General features: G+C 34.3%; 1 protein-coding gene across 1 annotated transcript in view; it reads left to right on the top strand.

Moving 5' to 3' along the window:
• Nucleotides 1-441: 441 nt before the first annotated feature.
• The window catches only part of LOC150107420 (glutamate receptor 1-like), a 322,254-nt gene continuing 303,767 nt past the window's right edge, over nucleotides 442-18,928 (top strand). The window contains exons 1-2 of the mRNA XM_090391848.1: nucleotides 442-461; nucleotides 753-937. Of these exons, the coding sequence (XP_090247974.1) occupies nucleotides 442-461; nucleotides 753-937 (205 nt within the window). The remainder of the gene's footprint in view (nucleotides 462-752; nucleotides 938-18,928) is intronic.

Raw genomic sequence — 18,928 nt, 5'->3', positions numbered from 1 at the left:
TGATTCCTTCGACAATCAAACATGAAAGTTGATTCGAATTAGATTTTTGGTGAATTTTACTTTTATAAACGATTTATTTAAACTAATTTCTTTATGCCTATACTCACTCTTCGTATACTTATTGTTATTTTGTTTATTAGCTAATCCAATTTTATCCCTTTCATCTTTTAGAATTGAACTTTTCAGAGCTTCGTAGGATTTTTTCTGTCCACCTTTTGTTTGAGTAGAACGTAGTTGGCAGCTCAGTACAGGGTAGGCTATATAAGGTGGCTTTGTCTCAAAAGATCGGCAGCTTTGAGCTCCCTTCATTTCTATTTATTTATTTTTAATGAGGTATTCGTTCTGTAATATTCTAGTAGTAAACATTGTGGAAGTGACATTGTAGTTTCCCTTTGATTCACACGGTGAAAACCTACATCAGCACATCGGTTTCGTATATTAATGAGATCTACACAACTGCAGTAAAACAAATGCTAATTATGAAAGAAGAAAAAAAAAGAACCAGGACATTCGTTTTTAATATATATATATATATATATATATATATGTAGATCTTCACCAGACACCAGAAATTAAACTAGTGGTAAAGTACTACACGAATTCTAGTAAGTACTGATTCGTTAATCGTGATTAAGTCCTCAAGCTTTGAGGACTTAATCTATGCAGGTGAGTAGAAGATAAGGTTGGGAAGTTAAGAAAAATATTTTGTAACTTGATAGCCTAAATTCAATATTATCTATTGTTATATTCAGTTTACATATTACTTACGAATTTGAATTTTCAGGTGCCATTTTTATCTACGGGACGGATGAACTACAAACAGCCTTAAAGTACACCTTCCATAATCACAACACCAACGATACGCAAGCGAGGTTCAAGGTCGAACCCGTTATAGAAGTAATAGACTCCGAAGATCCTTTTAAAATAGCGAGAACGTGTAAGTATGACGTTTGAAATCTGCATGCAAATATAGATTTCATTTTACATTTTTATCTCTAAATGCAAATGAAGCAGTAGATTCAGAGCGTATCCATTCTACAGATGCGTATTTAACTTCAGACTTCGTAGAAACATCCAAAACGGTAAAAATGTTGAAGGGGTGTCTGTGTTTGGTTGCTGTTACCTCTTGTCACGTTTATCACTAATATAAGCTAAATATTCTGAGTTATTTCTGTGTAATTTTGTCCGGTTTTTTTCTTTGCATGCACACGATTGTTACTCGTGATGTTACTTTCTGATTTCTAAATAAATATAAAAGCAATACTAGCCTAGCTATTACAACTACTTCGGTGTTAGTATGTAGAATAATTCTGTGTGTTAATATAAAGCACAAAAGGGAAAATAGTTAAAGCGTCAGAGTAGAGTCTGTTTTCCACTGGACAATGCTATTCTCCATATGCTCGAAATGCTAAGGCAGTTTCAGATCATCAAATAACGATATCTTAATAGTACATGTTAATACTGTTCGTATAAAACTTCACTATTTTTCAGCATTTTAGAAAAATATGAATTTCGATAACTACAGTCTCAATACTAATAACGCGAGATAAATGTACGATAAGTTTACTGGTAGATTAACAGCAATTTACAATGAACGTTAAACTCGTACTAGACGTCTTAATACCTTTCATTGAACCGAACTAGGTTATCAATGCTTTCATATAGGGAGATATTATCTATATAACTTAAAAATAGTGATCAAAATCAATGCTGAGCAATGTTTGTTTTTTAAAATTAAATCTTTTCTCAAACATAAGGAAAGTTATGGACTGACATTCATAACTGTGCGCCTGTTTCAGGAGTGTTGGAATTTTAGCGACAGACATACAGAAGACCAAAAACTTAAACAGAGTATTTAGACATTTTAGCATATTTAAAGTTAATATTATGTGTTAATGCAGTTTAAGATTTGATATAAACCAACTATGTGTAAGGAGAAACATTAGCATAATAAGACTAGGAAAGAATAGTAAATTTTGGAAGACCATCATCGATTGTTTGGCATGAGATTCAAAGAGGTCATTGATACGTCAATCCATCTTTAAAAACCTTCGTCCTTTCTGTAAGTATTACAGATAGTAATCTGACTATCTGATGATGATGATGCCAACAAGGAAGATAGAAATTCTTTCAATACCTAACAAATAGTCCTTCCATAGAAGGTTCAGTAGAGACACCGCCCTTTAGTTGGAAAGATATTAATTCCCATCTGTAGAATGAGGAGAACTTTTGAAATGAAGATGATGTAACCATCTCATACGGAGGTGGAAGGATTTTATCCTCCAGGAACGCAGGTTTTCATCCAGCAAAATACACAAATCGGCTAGAGAACACGCGCAACTTACATGCATACATATTCTTTTACAATCTCAGTTGATTTCGTTTTGGTGTAACTTAAAACACTATCAAATTATATACTAGGTTGCCAAAATAATCTCTCTTCAGAGATTATTTTGGCAACTTACTATCGTTTTAATGTTATTAATTATTAGCTGTGATCAGACAAATTATACCGCCCCACTTTACTTTTCTGTGGAAAGGTTTACCACGTCATCCTTTTGAAGTTATTTAAGACTTCCTTCATCTCGAAACGGAACAGCTCATTATCGTAGTTTCACGTTTCGTACAGGGTGTCCGTCTTTGAATCTAAAAGCTACCTCCTATAAAAGAACCGGAATCTTTTAATTTAGATTCCTTTTGTTTAGAGTATCTGTTCCACGGTTTCTCATTTCTAAGAGGCTTGTTATCTCTACAAGTACTTCGTTTTGCTTTGTGCTAATTTTCTAGCTCTTGAAAGAAAAGAAGGCTCTTTCACGTGGTATCGGACTGAACTCAATGAACGGATTACAATTCTGATAAAATTTCTACCTTACAACTTAGATAAATAGACTGACAAAACGGTATTGTGTTCTGTGCAACGTACTGTTGCGTTGGATAACTAGGCAAGCGTAAAACTACAAAGAGAATTTACCGGTGATCGTAAATCCACGTGTTCTTTCATGTGTAATTACTAGCGTTTGCAAATAACTTTAACTGGCTATTATTCTGCGATGAAAATGCCAAAGTTTGTCGCTAAATAACTAGTCACATTCACGTCGATTTATAAACGTGTGATCTGTTGTTTGCGGTTTACATAACCCGTGCTATTTGTTATAGAAGAATGGACACAAGTTGGCAAACAGCCAACAAACGACAGTCTTTCTAGCTAATTTAAACAATTGATTTGATTTCTTTAAATCTTCTACGTGTTTATCATTTGAGGTTTTCTGATATTCAGAATTGAGTTTCTTAGACAAAACGATATTGAAATCAGAGATTGTTTTTTTTCTAAAATCCAGGTAGAATTTATTATTTTAATAGATTATTCGGAAACTTAAGATTTCAAGCAGCAGCAATGCAAATCTTTATTTATGGTCTGAGAGTGTAGCTACAAATAAAATAGTTGGTCAAAGGCGGGTACTACGCATATATGAGAGTTGTGAGAAAAACTTAGGGTAGTGAAGAAATTATTTTTATTTATTTATTTTCCTGAATATGTGACTATACTCTTAGAACATGGGAAAAATTCTCAGAATGTGCTTATACTGTCGATGAAATTGGGCATAAATGAAAATAATCAAGAGAACGGACTGTTGTTAGCGTGTACAAAAATGTCAGTGAAGTTTTGACACGAGATATGCGCTGTCATGCAACAACAGTGTCTGAGGACGTCAATCCTCACCACGCTTGAACGCGACAGAGCATCCCTTACAGTGAATATAAAGCGGTAATCACTTCTAAAATCTGATTACATAATTACTCGACTTAATGCGCGCTCTGTAAATTGAGATTAAAGAGATTCGTAGTGCTCGAGAGACGCCGGTTGCTGACCCAGCATAAAATTCGGTTTGAGTCGAACGGAATTTTATGCTAGAAAATTAAAGCTATTCACTAAATACGGGACATACTTTAAAAAGAATTTATGGCAAATTTTAAAAATGATGTCAAATTTTCTAGTTTAGAAGAAAGAAACAGGGAAAAAATCTTACTTATTTTGAAACTCGTCCACATACCCTCAAGGTGAGATTTTGCAAGAATGAATTCCAAATCTAATCCTACGCATTTTTGTTTACTTTATTTCTTGCGCTTTATTATTCCTCAGACAGAAAACATTACTTAAAAAAGCTTACTTTATATTCGGAGGAACAGGCTCTATTGACTTAGCCAGCCTAAAGTCAATATAACCTTTGTGCTGGATGCATTCAATGTTTGTTGACAGCAGTTTAGATTTAAAAATACTGCAACATCTCTTTAACAGGATTTTGCAGTTTTATGTTTTTCGCTAGACAGTTTCCTTCTAAGTCCGAGAGTTTGTTATTAAAGTGATAATCAAATATGAATGAGAAAACGTGAAGTTTCTCTAAAGCACCTCAAATTACTTCCTTTTGAGAAGTTGAAGTTTTAGAAATTTGCATTAAAAGCATTTGTCTCTTTTGTGCGTGTGTGTGTCGGTTAGCACACACTTTGTGTGAATGCCATTAACGACGAAAAGAATTTTTTTTTTCTCCACTTCCTCTAAAGATGGATTTTCTAATACAATATCTTAAATGTCGATCTTTGTGCAAGGTTTTAGTAAAATCGGGAATGATTACCAACCAATTCCTTACTGTTTGTTCTCTTTGTTCTTCTAGCGAAGGAAATATTTGTTTGTATGATCATTAAGCGGAAAGAAACGAGTCGAGTTTATTAAGTGACTTAAACAATTGTGACTCGTCAACTAAGAATTCATTTTCCTTTCTCCTTTTATTAATTTTAAAATTTTAACATAGAATTTATGTAACCATATTAAAAGACATCTTTCCCTTTGATTTAAAAGATCTGGGTTCGAATCCCCTCTAAAAACAAACAGGTGTAAGGACTTTTCAACTGAAGGTAAATTTGTTTGACATGGAAGTGTAAGAGCTTTTCGGAAACTCGGGTTGTTGCCTACCGGAAATCATACACACTGCCATAGCAGCAAGTCATTATATAGGATTAGCTGCCCTATCATAATATTAACTAGGTTTTAAAAACAAGCTAAGTAACGTGGCCATAATGGATCAAAAGGCCTAATACGTTAACCGAGGAAGCTAATTATTATTTCCAATAACTAGTGTAACATTTTGTTCCGCATGTGACGGTATTAAATAGCTCAATTATAAATTATACGTTTAGTTATTCTGCGCTTTAGTGATGATAAAACATAAGATTAAATAAATGTTCATTAATAATCTTCTACGTTGGCAAAATATATTCAGGTTATTTTGATTCGTCATTAGCTATTGCCCTAATAATTTGTAGATGAATTCAAAGATATTGCTTTGAATGTCTTGGACGTGTAAGAGGAAAGTTGGATGAAAAAATTATCCATAATTTTTTCATCCCAAACCATCTTTCTTGATATTATGTACTGGTTTCGTAATTTTATTGAGCAATTTAATGATTTTTAGAGACGGTACGCATTTACGAGTTTATAATTCGTAAATTGCCTTTGACGATATGGATTGAGTATGGCCTTCTTTCCTCCTCTTCATTGTTATTGCTTGTTCGCTGTTTCCGAAATTAATTTTTCAACATTTCATTTTGAAAACTAATTAGTAAATCCGAATCAGCAGCCATGGTATTATAGAGAATTTCTAAATTATTTTGCTCTCAATAGATTTCACGGAAGATACTGCATATCTTTGTAAATATATAAATTCTTTTTGGAGAGTATTAATTGTAATTTTTTATATATTATGGTAAGCTGACGGTGGGAGGGAGAATTATATCTGTTTTCAAAATAATCTCATATTCATTATAAGCACTCCCTTTTAATTAGTATTTGTCCAGTATTTTATTATCGCATGCTGTTTATTTCTTCCTGTCTTTATTATACAACCTGTTTTGTACCGAAATTCTTTGCACAGCATTCCATAGAAGCCTATGGTAATACAACTTTACTGTTGGAGGAACTAATCATTTTGACTTCAATGTATATCAGGGCCTCAAGCAGCTCATGCAGTCTTAATTTATTAGCGCAACGGATAAAATTGCTTTCCGACACTTTTTTTCTAGCGGTTAAACACTAATTTGATTTTATCTTTATGAAAAATTACAGCTAAAAAAAGATAATGCAAAAAATGCCCTTTACCTATCTGCGTGTATAAGCGTTATATATTTTGTATTCTTATCTTCATTTTTCTAAAAGCAACTTCGTTTGTAAAAGATTAAGCACTCAGTACTACACGCCAAGAAGAAAAGTGCTACAAAAAGATATTGGGGAAGTCGATTTGCCTCTAAGGGTTTTTTGGACAGCTCCAGGAGAGTCCTTTAATTTCCGTAAGGATTAAATTATAAAAATTTGATGACTGCCTTTGTCCTAAAGAGTGGGAAGGGAACGACGTTGTGTATGTGTATTCATGCATGTTATCTTCTCATCACTAAAATGGTGGCGCTCAGCAACAGAAAACAAATTGTCTTTATGGTTTCACTTTAAACATATTAATTCATAATTCCACTGAGAATTTTTACATCACATAAAAAAATAATATCGAATGCGTTGAATTAATTCACAATAAATTATATTGCTTTCACCTTTCCCTTACGTGTTAGGATCAATAGTTTCTCATTGTCAAGTAATTGGACTTCATAGAAGCCTAGTGATTGCGTTGTTAGGGTGGTTCATCCATCTGCATATTCTTTCTGTTTGTCAATTCTGTACATTTTCTTGCCTGTTTGTCTATACGCAATGAATAACTGAATTTTCCGGAAGGAAAATCCTTCTGTCAGCTATCATAAGCTCCAACTATCATACTTAGTGTATGATAGGTGGAGCTTCCTTAGGTCCGTTAGTTTCGACTTAGCCCTTTGATCGGAAAGACCTGGATTCGTATCCTGTCTGTAACGCGAAGAAACTTTATCAGTGCTTTTAAATCAAAGTAGTATTGCTGTCCGACCATCTATTAGGCTAAGGAGAAGCACATAATAGTCACCTTTTGTTGGAAACACTTTCATTTGAATCCTTTACGCGATGGACCTTTATCGGAGGCTGTTTAAACTGACAACGAGTTATTAGGTCTCATCCGGGAGGCGGCAGGGTGTTCCCTCCAGGTAATTAGGATACTCTCTTTCTCTCGTAAAAAATGGCTGGCGAACACATGCCGTTGCCTCTATAAAATATTAATCCTCCAGCAAACCACAAAACAGACATCAACGTAAAAACACATGCACACGGGAGACTACACTGAAACCACCTTAGCTGCCTCTATCTTATTTATAAGCAAGACATTCATAGAACAGGTTTTCCTTCATCTTGTAGTGGAATACTAGTTATAATGGCGAATATACTTATTTATTATAAAGGCAGTAATAAAATAAGAGCAAGAATTAGGTTTTCTTTGCATAATTGGCAGCTAGTTTAATGATAAATTTAGCTTTCGAAGACAAATAGTAATAATCTAGTTCAGTGTCAGTGGACGCTTTTCATGTAAGAGAATTCTATCATCACAGGGAATTGTAGATCTTTAAATTATTTTACCTTTAGTAAACTACTGTTATATTATTTGCGATGCCTTCGGATACATTTCGTCTGCTTTCATAGTTTTAAACGACATTTGCTTAGCTTACAAGGGTTTTATTTACCGGGCTGTGTGCGGTTGCATTCACCCAAAAAAGTGACGCAGATAAAGACGGTGACAATACAAATAATGCCAACTATCATTAATCATGAAGGCAGTTACAGAAAATGGCAGTAAACAAACGCATATCCTATCCAATAGGAACATTCACCAAGCGATAATTGAAGACGAAATTTAGAAATGAATAGTTACGTGAGCTTTCTGTAGAAAGAAAAAAATAGTCCGAAAAGTAACAGTATTTTTATCTTAGCTACAAATTTGTGTTCGAGACTGTTTTTACTGATAAAGCAAGTTAATTAATGGTGATGGGCGGCTACTTTTACTATGAACACTCTGTGAAAATGGTAAATGGAATTCTATAGAATAAAGGAACAAGAAGGATGAAAAATGAAAGCATGTTTTGTTGTCATTCATAACGAACGATGCCTATTGGTCTCATATTTTAAGCAATATATACCGGTATCAAAGCACTAACACTTATTGATGAGTACCGCATATAAATGCAAAGAAAGAAGCCAGTTCGTTGCGATGTTCGTATACAGAATAATATGCGAAATATACATAATTTTTTTAAAAAATGTTTTTCCCATAGCTACATGCGGATTTTTTTTTTTTTCCGGGACTGGTGCAGACACCTCATCATTATATATTTTACTGTCTCACAATATTTGAGTGATCATACATGCACGAGCAAGCAAGAGGTTTATGCGTCAATATGATAGCGCTCTGGTGATTAATAGTTATATTTACCTGTCAACTTATAAATGATTGAACTTTCAAAATTATAATTCAGCGAAAATAAGTCAGTAAAAGTGTGTTCGGTGTTTACGTTATAAAAAAAAATAACTTTTAAAAAACTTGTCAAATTTCCCCAAGTTCATATTGTTCTTGTCATAACCAAGAAAACACGAAAGAATTTCTATTATGAAAAGCAGACATCATCGTAAACTGAGGAGGCTGGTCTGTTGTACATCATTCAGTTCATCAGATACGGTAGCAGATGGCGTTGATGATTGTTTGAATTGATTTTCTCTCTCTCTCTCTCTATCTCTCTCTCCTCTTGCTTTTATGCATCACTGACTTCGTTTATTATTAAAATGCGTAGATTTTCATGCAGAGAGGTAGAATGTCGCTCACTAAAGTCCGATGTAATTTCTGCTAATGAAAATGTATGTGCCCGAAAAGATTGGTTTCTAGATGTACGGTCTCGGCGGTGATATACAATGTCTTCGGTGTTCCTCAGTTTCTTTAATTGGAAAATCCATCGGGACATGGGCGTACGTGGCAAGCATAGAATGTGCATAGGCACAACGGAAGACATTAGCACCTAATGATAAGGAAAGAATGCGTTGGAAAGGCAGGGGGGGGGGATGAGATTTCTTGGCCATATATTAGATTCTCAGCTAACTGCGGAACTTTACGAAGCTATTGACAAGGGGATTGTCAGAGGTGACTGTGGTTCTGACACTTTACGAACGTCGAAGATGAAGAGCGTGATGGATCAAGTGGCTTATATTCCTTATTATGGCAGGTAACGAAGGTCTTTTCTCGCGTGCATATACCGCCAGAGTTGCACCTGCCATAAATGTTTATTAATTCAGTCAAGCTCGATCAGTAGTGTTTCTATGCTGATATATCATCGTTAATGTCGTTAAATGTATTCCATGAGTCAGCTTCAATTTGGTTTTTAGAAAAACTCAAGATGTATTTAAGTGGAGAACTAAACGAATTTTCCTAAGAATATCTTATTAATTGTAAAAGAACATTCTTGAGTTCAAGTTTTAGATGACCGATATATTATGATTTTTATAACTATAATTATCTATAGGTTTTTGTTACGGATTTTTATTTTAATCATATGCACGAAAGCCCGAAGATGTATTTCATATAGCAGTTGGCTGAACATTTTTTATATTTGAAATCTTGTTCCTGGGGCCACAGAGATCTAAAAAAGGAAGATAAAATAAATTCATCTAAAAGACAATCGCAAACATTCGTGCCACAGAGAGATTCAAATCCTCAACCAGTGGGATTGAGAGCGTAAGTGTTGTCCACTTAGCCAACCATACCGATGGATGACCTGATGTTTGTTTTATACATATTATTCATACTAAATTTCTAATGCATAGAATAAAAAGGATTCAATTTGACATAAGCAAGCTACTAAATGGGAGGATATTGTAGATCCATCCATATTTTATAACCAACTATAGAAAGGAAATTGAAAAAAAAAAGTTTCGAAATTTAGCAGGGAGCTTATGAGAATACAACCTTTAGCATCAAATTTCCCTTGGTTTGCACTACTTAAAAGTTACGAACTCTTCCCAGAACTCCTCATGTTCGTTGTGCTTAAATTAGGTTTCACTAGCCTGACAGCTATTTCAAACTGTTTGGTTCTCCTCAGAGAGCAGGCAAAAACCTAAAGAAAGCAAAACCCTTTATTCCGTACCATAACAGTCCCATGTCAGAAATTGAAATTGTCGTAAGTGAACTCACGGTAGCGCATCTAATCTACTAACGTACAGAGCCCAAAGGCTTCAATTTGGCACAGTTGGATGATATTAAGGGATAATATTTAATAATATTTAAAACTTTCAATCGGCAGTTAATAAATGGAGCATTAAGTTAAAAAGCTTGTTATTTAAATTTTTATATTTAAAAGTAATTTTTAAAAATTTTTTTATACCACAACATCAGCTTTATATAACCAACTGCTAAAATGATAGATCGTAGATCAATCTGGTTTGTATTCCCTATTTATGTATCGCTGATGAAAAAAGAACAACTTATAATATAGACCAGCCTATATGAATACAAGTGATCACGAGGCTGTATAATAAGTAACATTTTTCCACTAAAGACTGAAATCTTATTTCTTATGGGAGGAGTTTCCAAATCTTTTTTGAAGCAAAACGAACTTGATCGATTAATTTTTTAAATTCATTTATTCAAAACACCTTTTCGTTTTTAATGATTTCTAGAAGATATTCTATAAATACGCTTATGGTTACGCATAATTTGTTAAAGAATAATTGAAATCAATCCACATTAGCATACTCAATAAAACAGATAAAGAGTTGGATGGACGATAATTGCCCACTAATGATAAGGTTTATTTATCTTGTTTCTTAATGGTAAAGAAAAGTAATTATCTCAGATTTGTGAGGACATTCAGACAAATCAAAACTTTGCTTCAATCTAATTCCTCACAGGAATCACATTGAAACAAGAGGATTGCAGTAACCCTGTTGTCAGCATTGGATCAAACATCTGGCAGACTGAAATAGTTTCTTTTACTGCACGTGTTGTATATTTGTTATTGATCTTTCGCAGACTTGGTGCTAGCAAAGCGGATTTACAACAGAGGTTGTCAAGGTGCACCTTACATCCACACAGTTTTCAATCTGGATGGGATTACTTCAAACATTTCGAAACAAATAAACATTGCAAATCTGTTAAATCCAGTGTCACGGAAAGAGGAACTGATTTAAAATAAAAATCCAATGTTGAATAGAATGAATGTCAAAAGTAATTGCTTTCTTCAATGCCTTGCGTAGTCCGTGAACCCAGCATCAGTTGTAGGGTGAAATTAATGTTTGCATTTGTAGCTTTGTTTTTCTAACTGACTCGCTGTGTCTAAATTTCTCCCTGTGATTCCATTACGACGTGTTGACAGTACACTTTGATCTGGTGGATACACACAGATTCGTTCCCTCTATCATTCCGTCATTAAACGATTCTCGTCTTTATCTCTGCGTCTCCCCTTCTGACAAGATATGGTCCCTGATAGGTTGCAATTATTGAATTAGGGCAAAAACTGTAATTTAACGGAGCATATTTGCTTGTCATTAGGATAATTAGTGCTATCTCCCGGTGGATAACCGACTAGGAGTCAATTAACTGGAAGTGGGAGCAGTCTTGGAGCGTGGCAGTGGTAGGATGGCAGTCACGGGACAAGTTAAGTGACATCGACCGTTCTAAAAGCAGCACGTGTCGCCTCGTTTACAATACAACCAAGGAAAAGAAGAACAAAAAAAAATATTTCTTGCCCTTTTCGGTAACTAATTCAAAGGATGACGGAACATACCTAGTCACGAACTTCACAGATCTAGGCAGACAGTTGAGAAAAATAAAATGTAAATTATATTAAAAATTATGCACTTCAAGAATGTTTAGTCGCTAAGTATTTTAAATTGATTTTGTGTATAATTGATGTTTAATTATCGTAGCAATTAGCTCAAGTTTTTTTTTATTTTGAATATCAATCTATACACGCAAAACGCAAACAGTTAAACAATAAATAGTTCAACTTTGATCACGAAATATCTTGTTTTTATCGCTACATACCATAAAAGAAGCAGTGATTATATATATATATATATATATATATTATCCTATCCTAATTTACGCTCACGCGCAGACCCACACTTTACCATGTAAGTATTCGGAACAGAAATCCTACGGAATTGGTTGGTTATTCCTCATTCCAGGAGTGTCTTAAGTCTGTAGAAGTGAGTGTGTGTGTTCACGGGAAAAGTGTCTGTTCTGAGGGCGAAAAACCCGAATTTCCGGCTGACAAAATCCTCTACCTCCGTACGAGACCGATTAACTCACCTTTAGTCGAGAGAGAGAGAGACCAGATAAGGTTCCTCATGTCGTGGACGGGAATCGAACCCAGGTGTTTCCGACTAAAGGTCTTCGTCTATACCGATTAAGCTACGGAGGCTCATATACCGTATTTATATATATAAAGAAATTCATCTTTATATATGATATTTCTGATGAAGATTCCAACAACAGTAATTAATCACTTACGAAATTGTGGTCGATCATTGTAAAAGAAACCACTATAGTCATTAAAAGTTCTTCGCCAAATTATAGAAATAAATATGTGAATTTTAAATAAAGGTAAATACGGTTTCTTCATTTTTTTTAAAGAAATTGAAACACGTTGAAAGTAATGAGTGCCATCACTTGAGCTGAAGGCATCTTTCCAACACACACATAAACATCTAACACCAAGATGCTTGTTTGGCCTCTTCTTTGCGACAGCTTGCAAAACTGCCAAAGGCTACAAACTTACAAATTGAAAGAACGAGTTGTTTACTTTCCAACAGCGCTGAACAACACGGCTCCTTCAACTACCTCTGCCGTTCGTAGAAGCAGAGGGGGAAAAGTCGCCTTTACCGTATTTAAAAAGGTGCTTTTGATATGCAAAGAAATTTGTATTTTAAAGGACGAATACCTGAGGCGACTACTTCTTAAATGTACCAAGTTTGGCAGGATTTTTGTGTTAAAGTTGTGGAACAGAAAGCGATTCAACCAAAATGATGACATAAAACACACACACACACACACACACACACACACACACACACACACACACACACACACACACACACACACACAGAGAGAGAGAGAGAGACATTCAATGGTTGGTTTGTATTCCTGTTTCCTCTTATTTGTTTCCCAAGTTTCTTTATACGTACGAAATGCTTTCCTTCCCTAGGGAGCGAGTTTGTAACTTCTTTGATTACTGTGTGAGGAACACGCAGCGACACTGACAGAAAAAAACTTATAATTTAACTTTAGTGATTTTTGTTAAACATTATTTACGAGAAAAATTCTTTACGAGACGTATTTGGATACTTAAAACTGCATACTGAACTTTACCATATTAGATTAGAGAAAAGGTAAGAAAAATGCTTTGGTATAGGAATTAATACACAAAAACGTATTTGAGAAACGAAAAGGCACAAATAGCTTAATTCAGGGCAGAAGTAATTAAGAAATATAACATTTCTTATCATTTTCCAGGTAATAAAATACATTTTTAATATTATTAATAGTTCGATAAAATTCTCCCTCCTTCTCTCTCTCTCTTTCTCTCTAAGTTGAATTTGCATAGTTTACGATCTCAGCTAAGAAACAAGGAGCACAATAGCCCTGACTAAAATGCACAAAGAAATGGGTGCAGTCTAAATTACGACTAGTTAATGTTAAAGATATAATCTTGAAGAGGAAAGATTTGGTTCTGTAATTATCGCTTTAGTTTTGTCTTATCTTACCCCCCCCCCCTAAAAAAATTCTTATTCGTGTACTCAGTTTTTCTCCTTCACATGCTTAGTTAAGACCGTCGCTTAGAAGATAAGCAAACTCATGTTTATTACCACAGTAGAGTTTATTTCTAGAACTCATCGAACTACATCTGACAATGATGAACCAAAAATTACTGATGGCAACAGATGGTAGAAAGCACATCTCTTAGCTCTTCTTTCTACTGACTGTCATTAAGTGTTACATGTTTCAGCAGTCGATGTGTCCATACGGCATAACGTCGGCATGAGACATCGAGAACTTCTCACTAGACCGGATGCGTATGTCAGCTGCAGCCGTCATTAATTTCTTGGAGGCAGACATTTTTAGCTGAATTCGTGTTATTCAGATAGTTGTGAAAAGAAGTCGCCTTGGGTAACACAAGTACGAGATCAAAACTGGACAGGCGATATTAATGCTTTGAAGAGTGCCTTAAGCCTACCAAAATTTTAAGATTTTAAAGATTTCCATGAGAGAAATTGTTATAAAAGAATTAATCATGTATCATAGAAATAATTTCTACCATCAATATGGGAAATAGAAATCACTAGAATTCACAAACGCCACTCATTTAGATGGTTAAATAAGCATTATTACTGGTATTTGAATTACGTGGAGGTTAACCCATGTGTGTGTGTGTGTGTGTGTAACGAAAGAACGAAATTACTATATATAAATTATTTTGCATTTTAACTTAAGAAGAATTAAACAGTTTCGTATGGAGAGAAATTTCAGGCATGGTTTTTAATCATTCAAAACGGACAAGTCGGTCGGATAATATCCGCATACAATAGACGTAACATGAGGATCTCATGGTCTTAGTTGCAATAATTGCAACCAACCGAATGACAGATAATGCTAGAAACTTTAATTTGTAATTCTTATAGTATAAAGAAAGAAATTCAAATACAAAAGACTTGTCAAGAGACCTGCAATATTCTAACTCGACTAACGCTATTCTTTGAGATTACAATTGCACAAAATGATCTGTATAAGATCTTTTGATAGTTGGGGTTACAGCTGCACTAATTAAGACAAGGCTAATGTGTTGTCTGTAAATTAGGTGTTTTTTCGGAACGGTTGGCCTTCAGTTTTGTTCTACAAAACTGAAGGCCAACCTACAAACCAACCTACTGAAGGCAAACACCCAAATTTGAGGGTGGAACATTTTCTCCACTTCTGTATGAGACGTACTGACTCATCTTCAGTTCAAACCCGTATGAAGGTTACTAGCGCCCTAGTCTGGATTCGAACCTGCTCTTTCGAACAGAAGGCAAATGAGGCGTCATCGTCGTAGCTATAGCAATTAAGTTATTTAAAAAATCACGAAATGTAAAATGTGTTCTACTTTGAATGAAAGAAAGCACATTTGAAAATTTGGCATTTCTAGATGAACAACAATCATTATACGTTTCAGACACTTAACAAATAAAATTATAAATTAGATAAACCATCTTTTTAAAAAGAATATTGTTTTTTTAAAAAAGCTGGGTATTTTAAAGAATAGACGAGAATGGATTTTTTTTAGAAAAATTATTCTGTCTAGAATCCTTTATGGATTCATAAACTTAATCTACTTTGGAAGAAGCATTATTCAAAACCGAATATGATGACAGGAATTTATTGAAACGAAAAGAATACACACGCTGGATTTGTATTGATTTTGTTATTGTCAGAATTTTATGCAATTTTCCTGAAACGATGTACATATCTGGGACAGCGTGTGTTTCTCCGGGCATCCATTTAGCATCTCCAACTAGAAATTATTCTCAAAGGAAAGAGAACCCCGACATCAGGGCCATCACTTTTCAAGTTATCCGCATGCTAGTCTTCTTTTCTATTTTGTTTTTTCACGGGGATAATTTTGTTTCATCGTTTAATCTTCTCTCTCCTGCCGTCATTGCCTGTCACAATGTTTCAACCTTCTTCCGGTTTAGAATTCCTTTACAACTAAGTCGTGCATCGTAAGATCTGTCACGACTGTCGTACTCCCCGAATCCCTCTAATTAATTAGAAACAATTGTGGGATGAATTGAAAGCGTTTTCATTTTATTTGCTGCCACATTTATAACCGTAAATGGTTTGTAAGAGTTTGGGAATGTCATTGGGATGTTAATATGCAGTCCATACAAGGACGATAACTTAAACCATGTTTCCATGAAAGATGCTGAAATGTGGCTTTAAATGTACAATACGTCCCATTTGACCGGGAAGATTTCGAATCCTGTCTAGGATACAGTTATTTTAAGAGTTGTTGTGGGATGAATTGAAAGCGTTTCCATTTTATTGGTGAATCACTCTGTCTCATATGGAATAGATACAATTTATCTTTCAGGAACTAGGATTTTTTCGTAAAGCAAAATAAATAAATCGACCAGCGAATAGTCATGTAAGAGCCACATGTTTTCTTGGGCGCGATTTTGAGCAATAACCAGCAAACTGAATTTTCTTCTGCTAAACACGAACTCCCGTTTATGAAGGCATGAAGTGCAATCCGATGGTCATACGACAAGCTTTTTCCTTCCTCAAAATCACTAAAGCAATCACTGATTTCTCATAAAAGTAGGTAACCTGGAGATAAATCCGAAACACTTGATTTGCTTCTATACTTGTAAGAGCGACTGTTAGGAATGCCATTTGAATTTTTAAAAAAATGAGCTTATTGAATCTGTAGCGAATAAATGAACTAGTTGACTGGCTTCGCTTTCTTGCAGTCAATTATTAGAAAACAAGAACGTGAGATTTAAAATTTCCAAGTCTCAGACCAAATCGTTCATTCATTTTTGTGAAGAGTAAGTTTTAGTTACAGCTAATCAATAAACTCAGTATTTGCTTCAGAATAATCTGCAATTCCTATATAATTTATACAACTCATGACTTAACGTATTGACGCGAAAGACCATATTTAAAGTAATAGTTGCCACCATAATGAGAGTAACGTAAGTATCAAGAAGTCAGAATCATCTAGCTCCCCTCTTGCATGATAATGTTGCTAGTACAAAGTTGTTTCATTTCATTAGTTCAGCCTATCTTTTTTTTTTAGAATTAAGTTTATGGATTTAATTCTGAAAATGTTAAATTATTAAGAGCACATTAAAGATGCATTAATATATTAATTTTACTACTACAAATCCTTTTGAGCCAGATAATCTTTTTTCTCACTTTTAACTTTCGTTTCTCCTATTCAGTTACCAAAGCCGTTTTAGTAATAAAAACCAACCTACTGTATATGGAGAGTGCTTAGTTACTTCCAAAGTTCATCTCAGAGTTCAGAGAGTTAGTTTCTCTCTCTCTAAATATAAAAAGGGGTCATTTTTATTTTCAACAGAGCTCATTATTTTCACATCGGTAACAGCCATAAACCTTTAGTCACCGATGTGTCCGATCTATTTTCTGCTGTTCACCCTATAGCAATCTGAATCCACTGTTCTCACACAAACAGGAATAATCGGTTTTTTATACCCTTCAGATTTTTATGTGAACGTCTTAATTGCACTGAAGTAAATACTTCCTAGAAGACCGAGATATATTCAAATTTATTTCCTTCTTACTTTTGTTGTCGCGTTTAAAGAAGTACCTAGCTCTTAGCTATTGCTTGAGGAATGTTCTTGATTACTACATCGCTTCTACCTTGTACGCAATTCTCACAGTCGACATGTTTCTTTGTGCGTGTGTGTGTGTATTGCCAGTATTTATGCGCTGCCATGTAAGCTTATACTTGTAAGGCTAGTCAAAGTCATTTGTATGGTTTTTCTATCTTTTAAAAACTTTTTTATTTTATTTGCTTTCAGCCTTTGAAATGGCTCATTTTCAAGGCATTTCGCTAGACTGGCATAATTTCTCATGGGAGAGTGCTGTGATTATTTCTTCGCAGAGAAGCTGGTATTTTTCAATCTATCGTAATTTGTTTTTAGAATAATTTCTCTTGCTTAAAAGCAAGCCTGAATATCTACCAATTGCTTTTTTGCTGTCAGCTATAGAAAATTTAAAAAATTCTTGTGCCTTTTATTGGGATTTGTTTTCGATTACATTGCGATTTTTCCTGTTTGGATTTTGAAGTAGCTTACAAAATATGTTTCAGACAATGTTCCATTTTGTTTTGCATTCTCACTATTTTGCTGTTTACAACATTGTCTAAATACTCACATCATTTTCTTAATAACTTTGATTCGTTCATTTATAAATGAACGATTATACATGTTTTAAATGCTGAAAGCGTGTGATAGAATTTTGTTCTTGTATTAAGGAAACGCGACTGGTTCGACTTTCTCTAACTGAAGAAGTACTTTTAGCATCTTAAATAGGTTTCGAAGGTAATGAATACAGTTTCCGTAATGAGAAGGACATCAGCCAATGGAATCTTAGTTTCTTTTTTTTTCTCTTTTTCTAGCAGGTAAAAACCCAACAAAATTACTTAAAACATTACATTCATTTTGTACTTTCACTGGTTTGGCCTAATCTTAAAATATAACACAATGCACTTTACCACAACTCACATAACTAGTAATTCAGTCATTTGGGATGAGCTCTGTTTTTACATTACGATAGTGCATTAGATAACACAGTATGGTAGGGAGATTTTATGTGATCAATAAAATCTCTGCTTTCGTAACATTATAAAGGGAAAATACTTTATTGGCGATTGGCTGTGTTTTCATTAATTGGCGTATCTGAAATTATCGATTATTTTTCAGTCATACGTATTTGGAAGTCTCCGTCTAAGTACAAAATAAGGAAAAAAATTTTTAAAAAAAATCTGAATCTAGAGCTACTTATTCTTCAAGTTACATTACCGCATGCTTCCGACAACTGTACGTGAAAAGAATTTGTTGACTGTCATGTCGTATAGCGTTGATCATTCAATGCTTTCCTCGGTACCGACTGAGCAAAAGTTGAAGCCACAGCTATGTGGCAAGACTTGGATAAAATCGATAAAATAAGAGAAACGAAAACATTTGTGAACAAATGTTAAATTGAAATAACATTTCTTAATCTGTATGGGATTGGAAAGAATGCTGCATGATAGGACATCCATGTATGATTCCACAAAAGTGTGAAAACACGAAATGAAATAATCATAAAAAAGTGAAAAGAGGGAAAATGTGTTCCTTATATTTAGAGAAACAGCATTTTTTTTTATTTATAGAAACAGTTTTTCTCTTACAGAAACAGCATAACGCTATACGGTTCTTTCA

The sequence above is a fragment of the Typopeltis vanoorti genome, chromosome 4 (genome assembly GCF_054136105.1).
Source record: "Typopeltis vanoorti isolate ZY-2024b chromosome 4, IOZ_Tvanoo_1.0, whole genome shotgun sequence".
Lineage (NCBI taxonomy): Eukaryota > Metazoa > Arthropoda > Arachnida > Uropygi > Thelyphonidae > Typopeltis > Typopeltis vanoorti.
This window is presented reverse-complemented; position numbering and strand designations above follow the sequence as displayed.